The sequence below is a fragment of the Rousettus aegyptiacus genome, unplaced genomic scaffold (assembly GCF_014176215.1).
Source record: "Rousettus aegyptiacus isolate mRouAeg1 unplaced genomic scaffold, mRouAeg1.p scaffold_m13_p_4, whole genome shotgun sequence".
Lineage (NCBI taxonomy): Eukaryota > Metazoa > Chordata > Mammalia > Chiroptera > Pteropodidae > Rousettus > Rousettus aegyptiacus.
Window position 1 is genome coordinate 115,114,676 of NW_023416307.1, and position 23,400 is coordinate 115,138,075.

Below are 23,400 nucleotides of genomic sequence, written 5' to 3' on the forward strand. Positions count from 1 at the left end.
GCCCTGGACAGAGGCCCGGCTCTCTCCAGGCTTCAGTTCCTGTCTGTAAAGTGCTAACTCCACACTCCTGATGGTCACTTCCATCTCTAACAGTTTACTACTTCATGGATCTAATATTAATCATATTGTAACTTTAGTTATTACTTTGAAAAGAACAAACTTCTTCTGAACAGGCTAAACCTCTGTGGCTTTGGGGCCATGTCCCATGATGATATCGATATACTTGCTGCATTTCATTCCTAAATAAAGCTTAACTTTTCAAACAATTCAATTGAAACAGATTAATGTACATACTGCCTACGGGGATGCAGGGGCATAATTTTCCATTTCTGGCTGTGTTCCAGCTATTAGCAAATGAAATGTACAAGTTGCTGCCTAGACTAGTACAGAGAAAAATAAATAAAGCCAGACTCCCCAAACTGCAATGAAAACAGGCCCACTGCGTGGCATAGCTTCAGGGCTGCGCTGATGGAGGGGTGTGCCTTTGCTCTGCACGCAGGAAGGGTGGGTGGTGGCTAAGAACAGGCTCTTGGGTTGTCCAAATCTAAGTCTAACCTCATGTTTGTGACTCGAGTTCTCCAAGGCTCCACATTCCCATCTGTGAAATGGGGAGTACCTATCTCTCAGGTCTGTCGGCAGAACTAAACAAGACAAAACACACCATGGGTCCTTCCAAAGTGGGTCCACAGTGCTAGGCACTCAGTGAGGTGTACAAACGGTAACTCTAGCATCTTGGAAAAGCTCTTCTGGGGCTCCCTGGAAGCAAAGCGATACTCTGTACGGTCCAGTGCTGCTCTGCCCTGACCACTTCTTTTCTTGCACAGAGGTATCTGGTATGAACAGTCTTCCACACTTCTGAATCGGCTTTGGCCATCACTGTTGGTTTGTGTATCTCTCATCCTAAACTGCTTTATTTCTGTCTACCTTAGCCTGTTATGGGGATCGCCACTTTTCTGTTATAATTATTTGACACCTATAGAGCCAAAGGCCCATAATAAATAAATCTATTCCTGAATGACATCGCCAGGGCCAACAAGGAGGAGTGCAGGGGGAAGCAGAAGGAGAGGACAGTGCCTAGGCTAAAATTTGGTGACCTCATCTGGTCTCAGAAATGGACGTTGATCCAGTCCCTGAATCTCAGCAGAGGAGCCAGGCTGTGACTGGGGCCCAGGCGGCCTCTCTGTCTACTCTGGCCTCTTACTCCCTGCCACAGGATAACATTTCCTTTTTCACAAAAACAGAAATCATCAGGCCCAGTGGGCATAACCAAGAAGCTTGTATGTGCATTAAAACATTTCACACTTCACTTGCACTAGGCTTTTTTTTTTTTTTTAATGTTAATAAATTGATACAAGTTTCACTTTACTTAGCCCCAATACGATCCCATTTATGTTTTGAAAAACCGAGACAGGAGAATCACAGCCTGTTAGAACTGGAAGGGGCTTCTGAGATTACATGATCAAACTCTGTGATTTCACAGATGAGAGAACTGACTGACTCGCCTCAGGACACACAGCTCAGACATGAGAAAGCTCTTCTGCTTTCCACTCAGGATCCTTCCCATCATGCCACACCACTCCTGTGGTTTTGGTATATACTTGAATATGTTGGTATACACTTTGGTGTTGGTATATACAGTAGTATTTAAAACAAATCAAAAAGTTCCAACAGTCATATAAGCCTCTTATCCACCAGCATTGGTTTGTTGTCCTGATGACTTTTATTAACCCCTAGAAACCTGACAGATAGCCAGACCACTTATCAGAGATCAGCCCAGCACATGGGGATAGTACAGACTTCAAGTTGCTAAGGTAATTATTGAGACTTTATAAAAATCCATAGGCAAATAAAAAACTGGAACACATGCCCTTCTCCCTAACCTGCCGCCATAGCATCACGACTGTCCCATCAGAGTGACCCCTCTGTCCCCTTCAGAGCAGGGATTCACTGTGAACTGCTGACAAGTGGCCAAGCCTCATTAGGAATGCAGGCAGAGAGATGCCCTCGGACCTCACCGTGTCACCTGACTGTACCAGTCCCTCCTGCAGAAGCAAGCTGGGGTCCATCTGTATGTGAAGAAGCTGTAAGTCCTTTCTGCTCATACATTCCAGAGGATTTTAGAGCTTTGTTATGCAAGTTTTAATTTCTTTTAAATATAAATTTGAAAACTATTTCACTGAGTCTGGGTAAAACCAGGCATTAGAACAAGCCTGTTGACTGTAATGGGTGCTGACTTGCACTATACTTTGCCTTGCTGAAAATCTGGGGAAGCTCAGGGCCTATGCTTTGTGATCTATTCCAGGCATCGGGATCTCTGGGGAGAGCTCCAGGACAGACACTTAGGCCTCGAGTGTGGACACACTGAGAAAGGCCCCTGAGTGCTGCTGGTGGTGAGGAGATGAGGCCAGACAGCAGCCTAGTTCACGCTGGGCTGTAGGTGAAAGCTCCCGGGGCCTTCCCAGTTGCACTCTGTGGAGGGTAGGTCACATTATTTCTCTTTAAGATCTTGTACTTAAAGGTGAGGGTGAGGGCCAGGACACCAGCATGGGCAATGCCACACAAAATAAACCAGGGAAATCCACTGTTTTGTAGGCCAGCACAATGATTAGCATTTTCGCCAATGTGTAAACATTGCTCTCTCTACTGTCACTCTAATGAATATACTTCTCAACTAGATCTGCTTGACTTGTGAATACAGAGGGAAATTAACACAAAAATAAACACACACACATACACACACACACCCATACACACAAGGTGGATGAGCCTGTGTGTGGGTCCAAGTAGGTGGCCCCAAAATTATGTTCATCATTAACAGGCACAGCAATATCTCAGATAAGCTTCCTTCAGTGATGGAGACTACTAAGGCCAAGACTCTAGAAGAATGACAGAGAGTCTTGGTCTTTGTCATTGGTGATGTGGAAAGAAGTCCCTTTTCCTCTTAGGCTTATTTACCTAATCTAGAAAATGAGCTGTTGGGTAAAATGTCATCTCTAAGACACATTTACCTCTGACCTGCTAGAACTAAAAAAAGAGGAAACACCCACAGGCTATCTGGTTTTACTCCCAGCATCAAGGGGGTTTTCCCTGGCGTTCCCCCCAGCTCTGCAAGGATGGCAGGAATGAGTAGAACTGTGAAGCTCATGCCTACCCCTCAGGATGGTCACTAGGAAGAATCCAACAGCCTGCCCAGGAGAACTGACTCCAAGTCATCTCCAGGCAGAACACCCTGGGGACTGGAGCAGCACAAGGAGGAACAGCCCCCAAGAGCCCTCTGCCAGCCACAGGAGACTGGGACCCAAGCCAAACTGAGGTCAGAGCTCCCCAGCCTCTACCTGGAGCCTGTCACACCAATGGCCTCATTCACAGATGTCTTGAGCCTCCAGGAGCAGCCTCACCCCTCTCTGTCTGCCTCCATAGGACAGTCTTTCTTGCATGCTTGAGGATTTCTTTTAAGATTTCCCTCCATGCCCCAGCAGCCTAAAGCTCTTCATTCTTTCCTTTCCAAGGAAGGGTGAGGGGTGAGTTTGGACAACTGAGCCGTGGCGGAGTCATGGCTGCCTTCCTCAGAGAGAGGGGATCTGGAGCCAAGATCTTGTGTTGTTATCTTATTTTTGTGACAAGCACAAGCAGTGCCATGACATCCCCTGAAGGAATTTGCCTGTGCTTGCTAGAGGTGACACGCCTAGCTGTCATAGGGTAACAGATTCTTGTTGCTGTAAAGAAGCCAGGCTCTTCTTGGAGAATGTGGGTCAAGGCCAGACCAAGGTTTCTGTGTCTGAAGCAAGAATTATGCCCTGACAATAACTATTTCTGTATGACCAGTGACATGGAGAGCACGGCATCCATGCCATAGCCTCTGCCTGCCTGTCACTGGTAGTCTCAGGAGCCTTCCTTAGGGACCCTGAGTATCTCATTCAATAAAAGACTTCCCCTACTCGAAATACAGACAGTATCCTGAAAATATTAGGCTGCTTCATCTCCCGGCAGATTTCAGAAAGCTAACAAAGAAGTCTCGAGAATCCTTGAAAAGTTACAGGGCCCACATCACCTATTTGCCCAAGGAGGGGGTCTCTTCTCTTCTGAGGACAGAAATCACTCATCTTCTCATTACAACCCACCCAGAGCTGTGGTCCTAAATCAGTCCCTGAAAACATTTTTTCTTACATCCCTCACAACATTTCCTACTAAGCTGAAGCCCATTTTTCCTGCAAAAACCTCTAGGAGCTGCATCAAGCCCAGTCTCTTCTGTGAAAACACTAAAGCTGAACAAATTCGCCCATCTCTGCCACCAACTCACTGCCCATACTCAGGCAAGTTCCTCCTTGTCTTCTTCCTCTTGGAGCCACAACGTGCTCTCAGAATAATGAGGGGCTTTTATCTGACAGTCTCTCTGTTCTTTTCCCCTTCCAGGTCTTCTGATGAGGGTAGGGCTCTAATACAACTTTTAGTCAGACCACCCATGGCTTGTCCAAGTCCAATTTCCATAACCTTTGGGCTCAGCATTCCCACGGGTGACAGAGGCCACTCTTGAAAAAGCACTGCAACACAACCCCGCTGTTATCTTAGCAGCTGGCTTTGTGTCCCTGCAGTCTAAATGCTCTCAAAAAGACTCTTCCTGCAGAGTTGTCTGGCCAGGGCCTATCTTGATGGTGGTAACTAGGTGGACTGTGTGATGTGCACAGGCAAAGCTTTGTGCTGCTGTGGGACCACAGTGGTGACCTGGCAGGCAGGCAGATGCCAGTCGTTTGCATAACTGCCCTGCAAGGGGATGGTCTTGGTGCTAACCCCAGCGTTTCCAATGAGGGGCTATGTTTAGCATTATTTTGGAGCATAACTAGAAACTTAACCACTTCCCACATGAGCCCTTTCCTCAGTCCCACTCAAGGCAAGTGCCCAAAGATCTTTGCATCCTAGAAGATTTTTAACTTCAGTCTTCAAACAGGCATCACTAGCCATTGCTAGCTTTAGCACAGTTCTGGGCAAACCTGCTAGAGAGTGGGAGACCAAGAGACCATTTGAAAAATGTAACCTGGAAAAAAAAATCAATCAAATAACATCACTGGAATTTCAACTAGAACAGATGAAAAAGCATCATTTGGGGGAAAGTGTTTAAAAAGTCTGTCTCCCAGTCTAAGAATATTCATGCTGAATTAAATAAATTTTGAGTTGGTTCAGCTGCTTCTTTAAAAGGTACAGTTCACACAGAAGGAAATTGCAATGCTGTCTTTGCAAAGACACACATTTTTTGGAAAGGCAAGATGAAAACAACATGGCCACGTTTGAAAGAAATCAAGCAAATAAAACATAGGCATCTTACAGAGACACCACACAGGTACATGCACATCACACCATGCCTATGTGTGAGAAGGTGTCAGAGGTCTTGGGAGAAGAGTCTCCTGAAGGCAAAGTTCCATCTTGGCTATTTACCGTGATCTTTAGCCCTGCGTTGGCGAAAGCAGCAAAACTTCCTTTTCTTCTTATCCTCTTTTAGCAAGTCGGCCAATGTGACCCCTTCGGGTTGAACACAAGCAATCTCATTATGATTCAGTAGAGGGCAGCAAGAGCAACACAATCAGGGCTCAAGGACCCAAGAGGCACCCACGTCCTCAGGCTCTGATACACAAAACCTGAAACTGTCCATCATGGAAATCTATCGTTCAGGATCTGACTAGTAGAGAGGAAGCACACTTTTTATAGCTAGTATACAAAATGCCTGTCTTTAAGAACCTGTCCTAAATAAACAACTAACTACAATAACCAACCAACCCACTCTAGACAAAGGTTTCCAGTGTGTGGCCTCCCCTTCTAAGGTGGGTAAGAAGGACGTTAGGGAGAGGGCACTTCGGCGGGAGCCAAGAGTCCTGGGTGCTGACTGGCTGTGAGAGTTTAGACAGTTTCTCTATATGGAGCAGGACACAGGGGTGTTAAACAGGTAGGTTCTGGGCTTGGACAGACCAGGTCTAACTCCAGCCCTGCTACTTACTGGCTGGATGACTGTGGGCAGGTTACCTGATTTGAAGCCTTAGTTTCCTCACTTGTGAGACATTAATAATAGTTGGGCCTGTGATACATAGAGTTGTTTTAAGTGGAAAATAGTAAAGGTAATACAAGCAACATGCTCAGCTTTGGCAAGGTGTGGTTAATCATTACGACTACAGCTCAACTATGGTACTAGGTTACAAGAAAAATGATCTAGGGTCTCCGACTCCTTCCAGCTCCGTGATATGGCCACTCGGGCTGGCTAATCCCTGTTGTAGAAGCCACACGCTCTGGGAAAGGGAACTGCAGCAGCAGTGCGGGGCAGCAGAAGGACGGCGAGTGGGCACTGTGAGTGGGAGCGGTACATGCACACATGATCAGCGGGAATGTAAACTGGTGTCCCTTGGCATAACATTCGCAGGGCTAGAATGAGCATGCTCTTCGGCCCAGCAAAACGCTTTCTGATAATTTCTCCCACAAGAACATGAACATGGGATGCGGACACAGGCACGTGCATGCGTGGGGATTAACAATGGCCAATGGGCAGACTGTGGCGGAACTGGGGTTCAAACCCCAGCTTTGTCACTTAACAGTCATGTAGCCCTAGGAAGCTACTTAACCTCTTCGTGCCTCTGTTTTCTCATCTACTAAGTCCTTGTCTCAGAGGCTTGTGTGAGGAATAATGAATTAATGCACCCATAGCTTTCAGAACGGTGTCTGACACCTAGGAAGCACTTAATGAACGTGAGATATTTGATCCTGCGTTCTTTCATTCACCAAATAATAATGTGTGTGACAAACACTTCACTAGGTGCCAGCCACACAATGAAAAGCAGAAACAAATCCTGTTCCTGCCCCCACGGAGCACACAGTCTTATGACAAAGACAGACATTAGATAATGGCACCAACAAGGTTGCTAACATTCAGCTCTGACAATTGCCATAACGCAGAGGTCCCTGTGCTATACGGTCCATTGCAACAGCTTCTGTCTTGGCAAATGACTGAAAATAGCCAAAGTGTTGTTTTAAAAATGTGGAAAGGGGTCTACGGCACACAGTTCACCTGCGCTGGGTGATCTCGCGGGGAGGACCAATGAGCAGGCAGTCTGTGCAGTCACGTGTTCTCATGCGAGGTCGGAAAGAACAGGCCCCGAACTGCTAAGTCTGGTTCTCTCTCAGAGAGTGACAAGAGAATGTTATTTCTCCCTTTATAGCCTTTGATAGAATATGAATTCTTCACAGTGGGCGAATATTACTTTTGTATATTTTAAATATGTTACTTTTGTACATATTAAATATATAAATATAATAAAAACAAACAAAACAATCCTGATTTGGGACTCCACGAATGTAGCTGGAATGTTTCTTCCTACCCCCCCTTCTCCGTGGTGGGATGACCATCCTCAAGTTTCCCTCCCTCCAGCTCTTGTGAGGCCCACCCAGGGTAGATGACTGCTCCCAGTACGAGCCCCCGTGGAGCCAGCGTCTCGCAGCCAGTGCTGGGCCTCCCCAGTCAGCCTTCCCAGTCACGGCACTGCTAAGCGGTCTCTCCAGGGAGGGCAGCTGCCCTGGATGCAGGTTTGCCACATGTGACTCTAACTGCTGCTCTTTGCCATATAGTTTTTAACCGAACGTCTTCCATTTTGAACTTGCGCCTTGTGGTAGTTTAATTGTAATAAAAGCAGTTTTATAAATCGAATTTTGAAGATATAATCTTTTAAAATAAGACCAGCAAATTTCTATGCCTTGAGCTTGCAAACACCTATGGCATCTGCCCATCCTGAAATCAGATGTTGCAGTAAGTCATCTGGGTGGCATGTGCAGAAGGGAGGTGATGGCTATGGGCAACCTTGTGCAGGGACCTGGAGGGGCAGTCCCAGTGGGAGGCAGGCAGGGGGGCGGTGCTTGCAGCCTGTAGGACCGCTGATGAAGAGGACGCAGGCAAGCTCTCCCTGTGCTCAGAGTTGGAGTTTCAGGTATTCCCACCCTTTGTTTGGGTGTCAATGTCCCCACTTCCAGAGATTATTGATCATTTATAGTTCCCACAGTGAAACTGCTATGCTTCTCCGGCCAGGATTTTAGAATGAGCTCCCTTTAAAACCGTTTCACTATTTTTAATGCTAATTTTTAAGACTAATCACTGACAATGAGAAGAGTTTAAAATAGAATTTTAGGCTTTCAGATTTTAATGGGCCTAGAAAAACCCCATTGTTAACTCAGAAGCAGCTGCATACGTCTAAAAAATCACTGAGATTTGGCAGGGTTTCTTAAGAAACTTGAAGCTCAGCAAAAAGTTAAATAAATTATCCTTGAAAATTTCCCAAACGCTCAGGAACTAACTTCCAAGGGAATTTTGTCCACTCAATTAATTGTGTAACACCAGCCTTCTAACAGCAAATTTATGGAACCGACATTTGAAATGGTCCCTGAACACACAAAGCTAGAGCTACCGGTCCACCGCAGCCACCAACCAGACTGCCCAGGGAGGGACCTGATGCCTCTCCTTTTGTCTTCTTTCAAGTGGAAACCCAGAACGGTGTGCCAGTCAGTGCGATGGCACTCAGGAGTTCCCAGCCCTGGCTTTATATCAGAACCTCCAGGGAGCTGTAAACAAAGCCACACTGGAGTCCCACCACGGACCAGCTAATCGAGGTGGGAGTGGGGGATGACATCTGGATGCACTGCGCTCCCCAGGTGATTGTCGCGTACAGCCAGAGCTAGGTGCCACAGACGCAGACAGTGGCATTTAGTAGATCAGAGAGAAAAGATAATGTGAGTGCATCTCCGAGCACTTGATTTGACATCTGTTTTCTGACAGGTGTCAACAAACGAAAAATGTGCTTCAAGAGACAGAAAGCGATGCTACCATATCTTGAAAGTGACCAGGCCAACAGGTTTGTTTTCCATCAATACTTGGGAACCTTCCAGTTTCTAAATAGGGAAGTACTGGGACATGGTCCTAAAAGGGGTCCTCACCCCAAGGCTGAGTAGAGGTCTAGTAGAATGTTCAAAAACAAGTCTGCTTAGGTCAAGTTCCACTGCAGTCTGATGACAACGGCGGCAGCAAGCATTCCTACAGCTGTGGCGATTCCTGCCAGCTATCAAACACTTCATTCTCATGCCAATGCTATGGCCAAATATCTTCATACCCCTTCTTGAAGATGAGGTAACTGGGACTCAGAGATGTTGGGTATTGTGCCTAAAACTCAATTCCAAATTTCAAGTCACAAAATTCAACTGCAGCTGGCTCCAGGGAACACCCTCCAGCCCAGCTCCCTGTCCCGCCCCCGCCACCCCAACTCCTGCGGGCTTGTGATATCTGTTGTTAGTAATGACCTGCTTTCCTCCCCTTTGCTTGCCTCAGCGAAGGCTCAGCCATCAGAAAGGGCTAGTGTCTGGGAAAAAGCTGCCTCAGTCCCATCCAGGACCCAGCTAAAACAGGCAGTCAGTGGAGTCAGCATCCTAAGTCAGTACAAAGTCAAGAGCCCTAAGCAGTGCCCCATTCCCTTCCCCAGAAATAATGCAGGAGCAGGGATGGGGTGTGAGGTGTGTGGGCATGGACCTGACACACCCAGGGAGGGCACTGGCAATTCGATACCCACACTCCACTGCCTGCTAAGAGATGACAGAGACCAGGCCTAACAAGTGCAGGTGGTGAATCAACCACTATTTGTTGGTGAGAAGGACCACGTGGCCCTCGTTGAAATCCTCTCCCCTGTGGTTTCTGGCTGGAACAAGAAGAAAATGTCTGGCAGCCATAGGAGGCCCCAGAGAAACCCCAGCGGCACAGCTTTTCCAGAAGGTCTGGGCTACAGTGAATGCATTCAGGGAGGCCCACTTCCTCATCTGCAGGAGACTTGGGGCTCTCTTTTTCAGTCGGTTACATCTCAATGTTGTTCCCATGGCCTGAGATTTATGGATTTATGTCTTTATTTCCAACCCTAGTCATCAGGGCTCAAGGACTCTGATGTCTCGGGAAATACTGTGAGCCTCACTCCACCAGAGACCCCAGCATTTGGCAAAATGAGTCCAACAAAAAACAAGGATGCACTACAGAAATGTGTGCCACTGGATCAAATGTCAAGCTGGTTACACGGGATGAGTCCCATATCACTGTGGTAGCAGAAACCACAATGCTGACATTCCAGAGATACAGTATAGCTTTATGGGGTTCAGAGCCCTGGTTACAATGTGAATTCTGACGATCTACAACCTTTAAAGGGGATTTATTTCCTTGATTATATTACTAAGTAATGCACGTAAGTGCTCTGAACATTTGTAACCCTCTGCACCTTGTTCATGCCATTTCCTTAGCCCGAAAAGCTCTCTCCACCTTCAGTAGCCCAAGGTGGCTCATCTCAGAGCTCAGCAGGGCCACCAGCTCTTCCATGGGGCCTTCCCCACATTCCCACCACCCTGCATCACTGCACTGTCTGGGCTCCCACAGCAGACTGCTGGCCCTTGATTATGGTACCAGCTTGTCCACTGTCTGACACTAAGAAAGCGCCTCTCCATCCTCCCTCCACGGCAAGGTCTCCAAAGGCAGAGGCGCTGATTGTCAGCACGTGGCCAGGTTCTTTATAGACAATGGCAGGACACAGGAAAGGCTGGCCTAAGACACAGGAGTAGACCCTCAGGACTCCCAGAAGACACCACCTCAAGTCCAACAAAAATCCTTACTCCTCAAAGCATGGGCCATAAAAATAGTCCCACCAAAACTGAGGCTGGCAACACCAACAGGGATGCCTGTCTGTTTCTAGAGATGGAACAATAGAGATGAAAGGACATCAGCCTGCAAGAGGGCCTTACTCAGTTCCCTACAGGACACATCTCAACCAGAAAAGAATGGTGCTCTGCTCGGAAGAAGGGACGGAACTTTCTCTGGTTTACACACAATATGCTACATGCTGGGCTTAGTAGAGGTGGGGCAGCTGGCTACTAGGCCTCCACAGGTCAGCGTCAATGCTGGGGTTTAGGAATGAGGAGCAAAAGAGCACAGAAGACATTTCCCAAACTGCATGCAAGTGGCTTTTTGCTGGCCACACTGCAGGTGCAGCTCTGTTGAGGCCATGGGGATTCAGGCTGGCTCAAAACATGCAGACACTCTCACACCCAGTCACCTAGAGGACATCACCGAGTTGGGAACTCAAAGAGCGTCGGCTTAAAAGCTCTGATCTCATATTCAACATACACAGTCAGCTCTAGAAATCCTCTGTAGTCTCTTAATCCTCAAGTCGTGAACCCCAGGCTCCTCCTAGAGGAAGCAGTGAGTGGAGGCCCAGGAAGAAGCAGGAGAGGAGAGAGGTCTGCACTCTATCGGCTCCCTCATTAGCACCCAGGACTGAGTCAATCGTTTGCATCCATGATAAGAGAAACCCCTCACTCCCCGTGCAAGTGCAGACTCAGAGTACCAGGCTGGAAGACAGTCAGGGCCCTCTCAGTTGAGAATGCCCTCCAGCATGGGCCTCGGCCTCAGCTTCCACACTCCCCTGCCGATTGGAGCGACACATATTGGCCTTCCCCGCCCTCCCTGCTTCCTCTCTCTCTGACCTGTACAACCTCTGTGCTCCAGTCGAACCAATGACCCACCACCGCCTCCTCCCCGAGCCACTGGCAAAGGCTCAGAATGACCTTCAGCTGTGATAGATCTTGATTTCATCCACCCTTCAAGGCCCAGGTCCAATGCCCCCCACAGCTCTCTCCTAGAGCCCTGTAGCCAGTCCTTCTTCCTCTCAGTTCCCTGGCACACTGCCTGCCTCCTTTCCACCCTGCACCTCTGTCTCCTGTGCGTCATCTGAGTGTGTGCAGGCCTGCCCTCCCCCGGAAGGAGCAAACACATCCTCTCCACTTCAGGAGTCCTCCAGGAACCCTGCGACCTGCCTTGCTAAACAAAGGCGTGACTGCACAACATCTGACAGGCTCTGCTCAGGGGGGCTCACTCAACCATCTTCCATGACATAGTGTCTAGCTTGGTTTCCCGGGCCTTTCAATGGCCTGAACCATTGTTGATAGGTCATTCCTATCAATTATTCTAGATTTGAAATGAATCAAAATATCTTAGTCAAACCCACTGCTTAATTTCAATTCCCACTTTTACCCGAGGCATACATGGCCCCAGAAAGAGTAAAAGCACATCTGTGGGAAAAGTACATGGTAAGAGAGACATCTTGGTTGACACTGATGATTAATTACAGTGGTTGACTGGGCACTGGTCCTTCCTACTGCAGAAAGTGCGCTGGGGTGCCTAGTGTCAGTGTGGCGTACCAAGTGGGTGGGCTCCAAAACAGACACACTGATTCGCAAGCCTCTTAACAGTGCTTAGAACTGGTTTCTTCCCAGCCCCTGATGGGCTAAGCATCTAGCTCCCCACGGCTGGCACCAGCGGAAGACACGTCACGGAGCAAAAGGGTAGAGAGGGCCCTTGCTCTTCAAGTTCCTGTCCAATAACCCTGCTCACTCTGAAAGGAAGGAACCACGAGTTTGTCTCTTGTCTGGCAAGGTGAATATGTGTCTTACCTTACTCTGTGCCTGCATAGAAGGGGTTTTCTGAATTCCTGAGGTGACCTGTGAGTCTGGCGGACCCTCCCTCCTCCACCATAAAACCATGCGACTAGATACAAATCTAAAACCCAAACCTCAGGCAGAATTCCGAGGCAGGTAAATGCCCCTGTTGTCTCTCATGTGCAGTCAGAAGGGACTGGATGGCTGAGAAGGAGGCCATCCTTCTCACGGGCTGGGTCAGACGGGAGAAATGCCTGCTGCTGGGCGGGCATCTGCATGGCACACAAGCTCTGTCTGGTCAGGACTAGGAAGGGTGCTACGTACTATTTCGTTTGCTCTCCTCTCCTCCTTCTTCCTCATTCTCAGGGTCAATATCTTCTGCTTGGGTAATCCAGTCCAAGTAGCCCTTTAGATCCTCTTCTAGCTGCTGCTTTTCCCGGAGCTTCTGGAAATCTCCCCGTGCTTTAGCTTTCTCTCTTTCTTTTGAGAATTCTCTGAGGGAGGCAAAGAGAACAAGCACATGTCAGGACCTCCTCCAGGGACCCGCAGCATGAGCCATCTGCCCTGCGGCACAAGTCTTGTGGCAGGACACATCGCACTGAGTACAACCACAAGAACATAGCAACAGGGGCCACACGCGTGGACAGACATAAGACAGTGTCTTCCCAAGCAAGACTGTGGTGTCAGAGTTGCAGAGACCACATCGACACACATGCACCATCTCTTAGAAAATGTTCTTTCTTTAGGATTTCAGAGATCCGAAGGAGCCAGGCCCAAAACACCATGTGCTGTCATGGCAGGCCTCTTGATTTCCCCTACCAGGGTTCTGCACTCAGAAGTGTCCCACCTCCCCCAGAGCCTCCTCAGAAAGCAAGAATCACACTCCAAAGATAAAGGACCTAGGAAGGCCAAGCTGTGATCAAAGAGAGCATCACGTTTAGTGCTTCTGCAATACTTTCAAACAGCATTCCTAATGTGTGCTGACCCCTTTGTCCAAACCAAGAGCCCTGAGAGGCGGAGCAGTTCTACCTGGAGCCCACACCAGGCTCCCCTCCCCACCTGCAGGTTCTGGCAGAGCAGCGGACAGGGTCAGGGCAGACCCACCTCACAGCCCCATTCTCCCATCCCGGATAGGAAATGGAGCACCGGTGAAACAAGACCTTTTCTTAACTCTCGCTTCTTGCCCTGATCTTTCCCCCAAAAGTCTTCCCTGTAGGAGGTGAAGAAGCAGTACGATTTGTTGCCCATTTATGGGAACACCTGCCCTGGAAAAGCTTTGGCAGGCATGTAAATGTTCCCAACTGGTCGCTGTTTACTCAGTCTTTCATGTCTGCAATCCTATATCTATGCACATATACAGAATTCCACATTTGCTAAGCAAGTCTGAGAGTCAGGTGGATGATTACTCAATTTTCATATACAAGGAACCATCTGCATTCTAACTGTGAATTGTTATGGGAACCAAGTTATGCGAGTTGCGGATTTAGTGATAATGATTAAAAGGCTGCTAAGACAGCGGATGAGATTACAGGCAGTGCAGCTTCTGCACACAGACCTCTGGATTCTGACGGAGGTTACGTCTGCCTTCCTTCTGCCTTCCTTCAAATCCAAAGCCAGCACATCTCCCTTTCAGAAACCTCATTAATCCAACCCAACTGACAAAAGGGGAAATGATCTGCTTACATAAAGCCAAGCCCTATTCCCTCTCTTCCCTCCCCTCTCTCCACTCTGGGCTGTCCAAAGGCTGAACAGATACTTGAACACCCAGTGAGGCTGATACTCCAGATAAGAAACTGGAGTTCTTGCCAAGGTTTCACCCTCTGCCCACAGTTAGAAAGGACCACAGTCATTGCTCCTTAACCACCCACTCTTCTGATGCTCCGGAACCTGTCCATGGCTCTCTTAGGGCTCGTCCATCACCACCTTCACCCTTTGGGAAGTGAAGAGGGGCTGCGGTGCATCGTGGGCCTAGTTTGCAGAGGAGCCAACTCCAGGGATTTGCAAAGTTGGTGAAGACCCAGAGATGTTTTCTGCACTCTCAACCCAGGGGACTTTCCTCCTGGAGGAGAACGCCTTCTGTCTCAAAAAAAGAAGGTATGCAAACCATATGCCAAGAACGATTTGAAGCTTATAGGACTCCCTGGCTTCCTGAGATACAGGACATGCATTACTCGGTCCTGGGTAGGCAGACCAAATTAATCTGAACTTTGAAAAAGCCACACCCAATCCAGAATCACATCCCTAAACAATAAGTGGAGGCCTTGGAGTGTCACATGTCAACATGAAAATACATTATGTAATCTGTTTTCTTAAAATACATCGTAAAGAACAGGTATTTGGGCCTTCAATTCTATTGTTCAGCAAAAGTATTCCAGTATGAATTTTTTTTGCATGCTTTGATTCTGAACTTAGAGTACTAAATGTACATGAATACATACATACAGGATATTCTTATTTTGGTTACATATCTGATCTGAGTTCTTGAAAAAATATTACGAAGATAGTAAAAGAGTTACCCTGCAAAAACTTAAGGGCTTTATAAAAGGGGGTTGTGCTTTAGTATTTATTTTATCAAGTTTTTTTTACATTAGAAATACAAAAACCTCTAACGAGCTGCATCACTGTTGCACATTCTTGGTTGTTGGAATACAGTATAGCATGCAGAGGTAAATCCTGCTATGACTAAAATTTCTGAGAATAAAAAACACTGCCAGGTCCTGGCTTATAGCCCAGTTAAATAATATTCACTATTACAAAAGTTTCATACAACAAAACTTGTTAATGTAAACCCTCTGAACTTATTTTAGACAATTCTGAAAGGCTTAATACTTAGCAGGCATGTAACGTTTACTGTCTGGGACAGAACTGTGATTTACGAGACAAAAATCTCCTCCTCGAGGAGGAGAAGGAGGTGCAGGGAGGTAAGATCTTTGTGATAAACTCAGCTGCCCCCTTGGCTCTCCCAAGACCACACTGCGTTCTAAGTCTGAAGGCCTGAATTCTAGTCCCAGCTCTGTTACTTTTCTTTTCTATGCTTCAGTTTCCTTACGTGCAAAACAGACATAATACCTGTTCTACTTTTTCACAAGGATTAAATAAAATGTTCAATATGATGATACCATGAAAATCACAAAACACTGTACAAATGTGACGTTCAATGTGTAATATTTAGCTGCTGTATCTGGGCATTAAAAAAAAAGGCAATTGGAGGAGCTTTCTCAAATACCAAAGGGAGAAAAATTGCAAACAGCTCTACATGGGCTCTAAGTTGCATGATCCAGCACAACTGAGAGAAGCACAAAAGGACACAAGATTCTGCTCTCCAAGTGACCTGAATGGGCCTGCAATGCCCTATCGACCCTGCACTGCTGTCACTCAGTTGAAAATAATTCATTCTCATCACAACCAGCTTTCCATTCCAGAAAATCTGAGTCCACTCAACCTTGTATCAACCTCAATGGATCATGAACAGCTTTCCATTTTGTGTAAGAATTCGTCGTTTTAGAAGCCTATTACTAAGAGTCACTATTACAAAAATTGACCTAACAAAGCTGTTGGTAAAAACCATCAGACTTTTACAAGGGACTAGAAATCTGACGATTGACGATTCGCATGTGATAGAACACTACTTGTTCCCGAGCAGAAATTTGTTTGTGGTGCTTTCACAGCCCAATGAAAAAAAGATCAGAAGAGCTTGGACAAAAAACACACAGTGTGCTACTCTTTGTGTAAGAAAAAGAGGAAAGAAGATAACAGGTATATGTTACTGCAGGACGTATCCGAAGGATAAAGTGGAAAATAAGGGAGGGGAACAAATAGAGTAGAGGGGATAAAGCAGAGGTGACATTGCAGAGTATGCCTTTTGTTTTTAATTTTAAAATGTTAATGTTCTATACATTAAAATTTTTTAGATTAAATCAACAGAGAGGGAATGGAAAATACCCATAACATGGAAATGAATTAAATGAATCTGAATGTATTTCAAATGAAACCATAGCCATATTGAAAGACAAAGACAGAAGCAATTCAAGTAGCTTCTGAACATTCAACAGCTACTTTCAGTCTTGGGCAGGGCTGGCATGAGGGAGGAAGCACGAATAAGTGCTGGACTCTTTTTAGAAGCTTTGTTGGTTTCTTGTGGTGATGTGGAGTCAACAATGCTGAAATTATCTCAGATGTATTACAGGACTTGACAAATGGGTGTGTCAATGCTGTTTGAGAGCCAGGGTTCTCACTGGAAAGCGGAATATAGAAATATGGAAGGGAGAAAGGCTAGAAAGAACCCTGGGAGATTGGACTGGAATTGGAGGGACTGGTGTGAATTCATGATTTCTAAAAGATATATATATATATCTTTTAGAATATATATATATATATGCATGTATAAACCTAAGTATGTGAATGTATATATTTTCTATCTCTATTGAAAGGGTCTAGAAGCACAGATACACTTGGCACCCAGATCTTCACCTCTAACACTGTTTCCTGTTAAAAGGAACCAGCAGTCTTTGGGGGAAAATGGCTGCTTCCAGGGCTAGAGCAGGATTGGTAAAAAATGAAACAAGAAGTGCTAAAAATAATAATAATAATAATAATAATAATAATAATAATAATAATAATAAAAAAACAAAAACATGATTACAGTATGCCCTTATGACAAAGGAGCCAGAACAGTGCCTCTCACTGGCCAAACCTATGATAGTTTGAGCCCCCCAAAAACTAAAGACAGTAATAAATTATAAAATTTTTAAATCAGTCCACATCCCTTACAATTATATAATAAAAAGCAAACAAGATAAAACATTAGGTGAAGTCAATTTAAGAGTATATGAATTGTTCTCTATGCTATTTTTATCTTTGTGACTTTTCTGTAGTTCGAAATCACTTCCAAATAGAAAAAGATTTTAAGTGTTTGGAAACTATAACTGTAGCAGTCAAATGCAAATTTATGTTTATATATTCATTTCTCTTTACCATCTAGGTTGTAGTCTCCCTGCAGAAATGAACAATGTTGTCCAGTTCTTTTGTTTTTCTTTCCACATTTCTGTCTCCCTCATGATGCCTCCCTTTAACCAGCTGTGTATGAAGTCTGCGTACAAAAAAAAAAAAATGCACACAACAAAACAAGCCCTACACCTTAAGAGGCCAGAATACATCAGGACAGAAAGCTCACAGTTCCTGGGCTCCCCTAGAAATATGAAATGAGCATGTCAGAGCCCAGACACACTGTCTGGAGCAGCTTCCACCACCAGCATGCCATTTTCCTGCCAGCTGGACAACAACTAAGCATCTTATGGTGGCCCGTCTACACACACCTCACCCACTGAGGCAGCTGGAGAAGTCGCAGCCAGCACGTTTCATCAGGGTTTGCCTCCTCTGCTTCAGGTTCCTACTGCAGACCTGGACTTCATCCTGGCATTGTCCTGCTCAGAATGTCTCATAGCTCCTCACTTCTGCCCCCTCAAGAATGACGGTCAAAGGCTTCGGCCTGGCCCTCAGGGGCGTCCAGTGTTCTCCCACATGCTATTCCAGCTTTATTTCCTTTTATTATAAATATGCTCTTTGTATTGTGGCTACATTCTTCTTAATTCCTAAACCCTCTGAGCCTTGGTCCACAGAACTTGGCCCAACCACCTGAGTAGCCTTCCCCCATCTCTGAATGCCAGCTTGCCTCCCAAAACCCAGCGTTCCCTGGCTACCCCATCCAAAAATTCTGCCCTCCTCTGAAGCACCAGTGCGCTCTGCTCACTGAACACCAAGACACAGATGTGTGTGTGCCCTATCCCAGCCAGACTCCTACACAGGGAGGAGCTGTTATTACTCACATAATACAGAAACTGAGGAAACGGAGGCTCTGGGAGGTTGGTCGCATGAGTCCATCTAGCTCCTGAGCGGATCCCGCTAAAGACCTCAACATGGGCACACAGGACACAGAGGAAGGAGCGGGTAGAAATATGTAGGGATAAGGATCAAAAATCAGCTGATAGTCAGTTCAAGAGGGGCCTTAAATATCAAACTTAGATATTTGGGTTGCTTCCCGGTAGGCAGTGGAAAACAACAAAGTTTAATGAGAGAGAGTCCTTATCAGCTTTGTTTTATAGGAGTTGCGTGTCAAGATGATGAAAGTAAGGAGAAAATGGTGGGTAGGAGGCCAGAACGTATTCAGTACACAGTGGGTGAGATTGGGTAGGGTCAACAGCAATAAAAATGTGAGTTGAAAGTAACATAGTTCTAATAAAATTCCCAACTTGCTTACACGATAATTTAGAAAGGCACCTATAAGGCCCGTCATTGCTGACCCCCCAATCGTGCCCATTCTAGGGTCACTTTCACCTCCACTCCTTTTATACTGGCGCCCTAGGTCTGGCACACCCAGTGTCATCTTCTCAGCTAATTTGGACCTTCCTGCAGGGCCAGATGATGCCCCCCGCACCCGCCAGGGAAGCGTTCCTTACCTAAGTGTTCAGGAAAGAAAGGCAGGGAGGGCAGGGACAGAGGAAGAGTGAATGGCAGGCGAGATAGAGCAGAGATGCCACTGAGGGGCCACGTTTCCAGTTTCGAAGTTTTGGAAGGCTGCCATAGAAAAGGAGAAGCAGATCCCCTGTGTGCCTCAGAGAGTAAGTGGGAGTTTCACGATTTATTTCAGCACAATATAAGGAAGAAACTTCTAATAGTTCAAGTCCACCAAAGAAGCAGCGACTTCCCCAGAGGGGTGTAGACAGGGACGTTTGGTGGAAGAGCAGGGAGGCCGAGCACAGGATGTTGTGAAGACCATGTCGCCTGTCTCCCAGGCCCACGCCATACCCCCAGTCCCACTCAGGCCAGCACTTAGCAACACTCTGCCCTGTGCTGTGTTCTACTGTTGCTGTAACTTGAGTGTCCAGGACTCCTCAACAACTTAAAGGGACAATAGGACCCCTGACTGCTGAGAATTGGACCTTTCCTCATTTTCTGCTCCTCTCCCTGGGCAGCAGCCTAGCACTCTCTCTTAGCTCTGGTGGCCAAAAAGTCTGGTGGCATGAACATCAAGAAGCACAATGCTGAGAGGGTTCAGAGGAAATGGTTAGGAGGGGCTCTTACTACATAGCACTGGTACAGCCACACACCCCAACCCCATGACACTCAGCAGGCCCTTTAGAAGAGAACAAGTGGAAGGCTCTGAGCCACGCACAGCCTGAGCCCACTGCTGCCTGAAGCGGTCCTTCCCCCGTGACTGTGCCAGCCCTGGGTCCCACCCGGCAACCAGCTGCAGCTCTAGCAGGGTCGGGGCCTGCACAGCTGGGAGAGTGGACTTGGCTTCCTGTGGGAAGAGTCCATCCAGGACACGGCCCCCCTCTCCAGTAATAACAAAAACAAATCTCTGATGTATTTAAATTTTTATTTGGAATCCTCAAATTATCCTTACAGTCACTGTCCCTCAGGCCCCTCTCTACTCAGTGTGGGACAAGTAGAACGAGGATTTTCACTCCCATCTCACAAAGACCAAAACTGAGGTTTGCCGACTGCTCTTTCCTTTGAATGTCTGATCCCTCTGCCTCCTGGCTCTAGATATGCATAAAGTGGACATTATTCCATCAGGATCAGGAAGGGAGGGGGCAGGACAGAATGTACTGCTTACCCTCACATTCTGATTTTTTCCCAGAGCCCCGATTCGGGCTTAGAGAAAGGTGATACCCTTTCTGCTCATCTTGCACATACTACCCTCCATTCCCCAGGAAGCACCGCTCCAGGAAGAAACTCTCTCTGCCTGGAACCAACCAGCTTCCCTCCTGGAAGCCTCTACACACCCTCAGAGGCTGGGCACATGTCCCAAACCCTGCAGAGAGCTCCCCAAACCTTGACATTGCCCAGGATTTACAACCCCTGACATCTTGTGTTCGCGGAGCCCTGGCTCAGTCAACACTGCTGGAGAGAGAGAGGACTTAGCCTGAAGCCACTGCATCCAAATGGCAGTGCAGGTCAAACGTGACTGCCACAAATACAAAAGGACAACACAGTTTGCTCTGGAATTTATTATTTCTCAAATGCCCCATAAAATAAATGGGCCACTGAAAATCATGTTGATTTAGAGATAGAATTTTTTCCTTGGGTTGTAATGCTATTTGTTTTAACCAGACCCATGTAAATAAAATTTAGACAAATGCTTCGAAATTTTCACACACACGTGTATGTGTATGTGTACGTGTACACACACACACACACACACACAGAAAACAAACAAGCATGAAAACCTACAGTGAGCAAGGCCAACAGAATCACTAGGGCTCAGATTTCTAGTAATACAGAGGGCTCAGAAATTCCCTCACCAAAATCCCCCCAAAACAAAAAAGCAGCATTTATTAAAAGGCAAAAAGTAGGGGGAAGTCGAAGAAGTAACCCACTGATTTTTTATCAGCAGAGGCCAGTCTTTCTTAGCTCTAAATTATTTCCCCTACATAGACATAAAGGAAATGAAAAAGAATGACAAAGCAGCTTGGTTCAAAAACTATTTTTATATTTAAATCTAATTTTTTGCAAAGCATGTAAGTTCAGTTTCTGTTCAAGGAAACTAGGTGTCTTATAAAAAGAAAAGAACAATAATGTGTTGGTCCTTTCTGAAAACTTGCTCCTTGTACTCTACTCCAGCCATCCTAAAGTTCACTCACTTTCTCCAAAGCAGACGTCTCTTTCAGCTCCAGGCCACTGTGTGTTGTTCCCTAATTAAGCCTCAACTGCTCTTCCAGATACCACCCCATTCAGCTGGGTCGGCCTAGAGGGTATTTCACCAACTTCCTTAGAGTCTCCTGGATAAAAGTCTCACTTGTGTAGAATTTATTTCATAGTCCTGAAATTCTTAATTAATATTTTCTTTCACATACTAGACTTTAAGCTCTGTGAAGGAGGGCCCAGGTCTGGTTTATCTTTATATATCGGTCCCTTATCATAAACCCTGGCCATTAGTAGTTGCTCGATAAGAACATGCTAAGTAAATATAATGAAGAGTTTTATAGGTTCATGAGGTCAAAGATGTGGATCATGGACTCTGCAATGGATGTACTGGGTCACAAATGTCCACGTAACTTTATCACCTAAAGCCATACCCATTGTTCTCATTAAAAAGCAAAAACAAAGACAGCCAGAGTCTGGGACAAGTCTAAAAAAGTCGTCCATGGAAATACAGTATCTCAGGCTTCTTAGACTGAAATACACTTTCCTTTCATCACATCTCCTTGTCTGAGGACAGAAGAGCAGCTCTCTCTTTGAAGACTTGGTTTCCATGGCTACAAAGACATTGCAATGCTTCTAGCAGAAAATTTCCCCCAATGATAAGAATCCATGCAGATTGCATGCTAAAAGTTAAAGACTTGTTTCATTCTTTAAAACAAACAAACAAAAAAAACAAGTTTTAAGAAAAATTCTTCAAAAACATGGGCTCTATTGCCTGACAACACTTTCTCCGACATCATCAATCAAATGAGCCAAGCCAACATCGCCATTTTTTCACAACAGGCTTCAAATACTGCTACTTGAGTCATCTGATATGCTAGACTTGTCAGATTCCAGGTTTTAAAGAAAAAATAAGGAAAATGTATACATGATGTCTGACTGAGGAAGGTGGCAGAACCATTAAAAATAAATATGTTTGAAGGTACCAGCAACCCCAGGGCATGTCTGGCTTATCCACTGACAGTGTGCTGTGTTAAGGGCCTGGCAAAACTGCCTGAAATGGACTGATGGCTGGACCTGCCTGTGCATGGCTCTGCTGGAGGCGCCTGGCTGCAGATCAGCTACATTGGCCCAGGGAAAAAGCCGGAACTGAGCCCCCATGCTGGGATGTCCTCGAAACAATCCTATAGGAATTTCAGCCCCAATCCCAGTCAGTAGCCAAGTCAAAGGCAAATCACCTGGTGAGAGGCACTGAGAAGAGGAGTCTCTCCCACCCAGCAAGTGTCCCTCTTTGAACGGCACATTGGGTGGAAATGCCCAAAATCATCAGACTTAGTTGAGAACAAGGGAATAAGCATCATATTACAGAAGAAGCTCAAGGATTCAGAGAGATCCACATCTACCCCCACACCCAGGAACAGGATCCAAAAGGACAGCTTGAGCTAGAATGGGACTTAGTCATATGCAGTTTTAAAAGGAAAAAAAAAAAAACAATTTCTCCAAAGTCTCCATATTTTGCTGTTCCACTTTTATTTGGATAATTAATCCTAGGAAGAGAAAGAAACTGATAAAGCATGAAGAATAGAACGGCTCAGGATGTATCAACACAGACTTAGTCTGGGTAGATGGGATCCCATGGGGGTTCCCCCTCACCAGACACAGAACTTTCAGCTAATGAGAAAAGCAGGCTTGCGCTCTGGAGACAAGAAGCTTTACATTTAATTCCTAGCTTACCAGGAATTCCGTATTTACTGTGTGACTTCAAGAAAAGGGATAAACTTCACTGAACTCTGCTTTCCTCACCCGTAAAACTGAGGTAAAAACACTTCATTAAAGCAGTAGATAGGTAGCATATAAAGTAGTACATAAAGTAGTATATAAAGCACCTAGCCCACCACCTGGCATATTATCTTAGCTGCTATATTAACAATTAGAAACATAAGGGAAAATTCTCTCACACAATCCATTCCCCAGATTTGACAGTCAAACCCATAAATCTATCCTTCTCATGTGAGAGAGGAACTGGCCCACAGCTATTTTCTACAACGACTCCTTCATTTCCATCTGCACCACTGCACCCCAGTCTATCAGCTCATTCCATCGCCTCACACCCACCTCACCGCCACAGCCCCCAGCCCCAGCATTCTCCTCACTCCATTCCTCCCTGCAAAGCACCAGCTTTAACATCCAGGCCCAACTTTCCTTCATCACCTTATTTTCAAACACCTCAACAGCTCCTGTAGATTAGAGAGAAAAATCCTGCCTCCCTCA

The 23,400-nt window shown here is 46.1% G+C and overlaps 1 protein-coding gene across 27 annotated transcripts in view; it reads right to left on the reverse strand.

Moving 5' to 3' along the window:
* CACNA1D (calcium voltage-gated channel subunit alpha1 D) overlaps positions 1-23,400 on the reverse strand; it is a 289,592-nt gene that overhangs the window by 90,786 nt on the left and 175,406 nt on the right. For all 27 annotated transcript variants that reach the window (XM_036218604.1, XM_036218608.1, XM_036218595.1 and 24 more), the window contains one exon: positions 12,808-12,977. In XM_036218604.1, the coding sequence (XP_036074497.1) occupies positions 12,808-12,977 (170 nt within the window). The remainder of the gene's footprint in view (positions 1-12,807; positions 12,978-23,400) is intronic.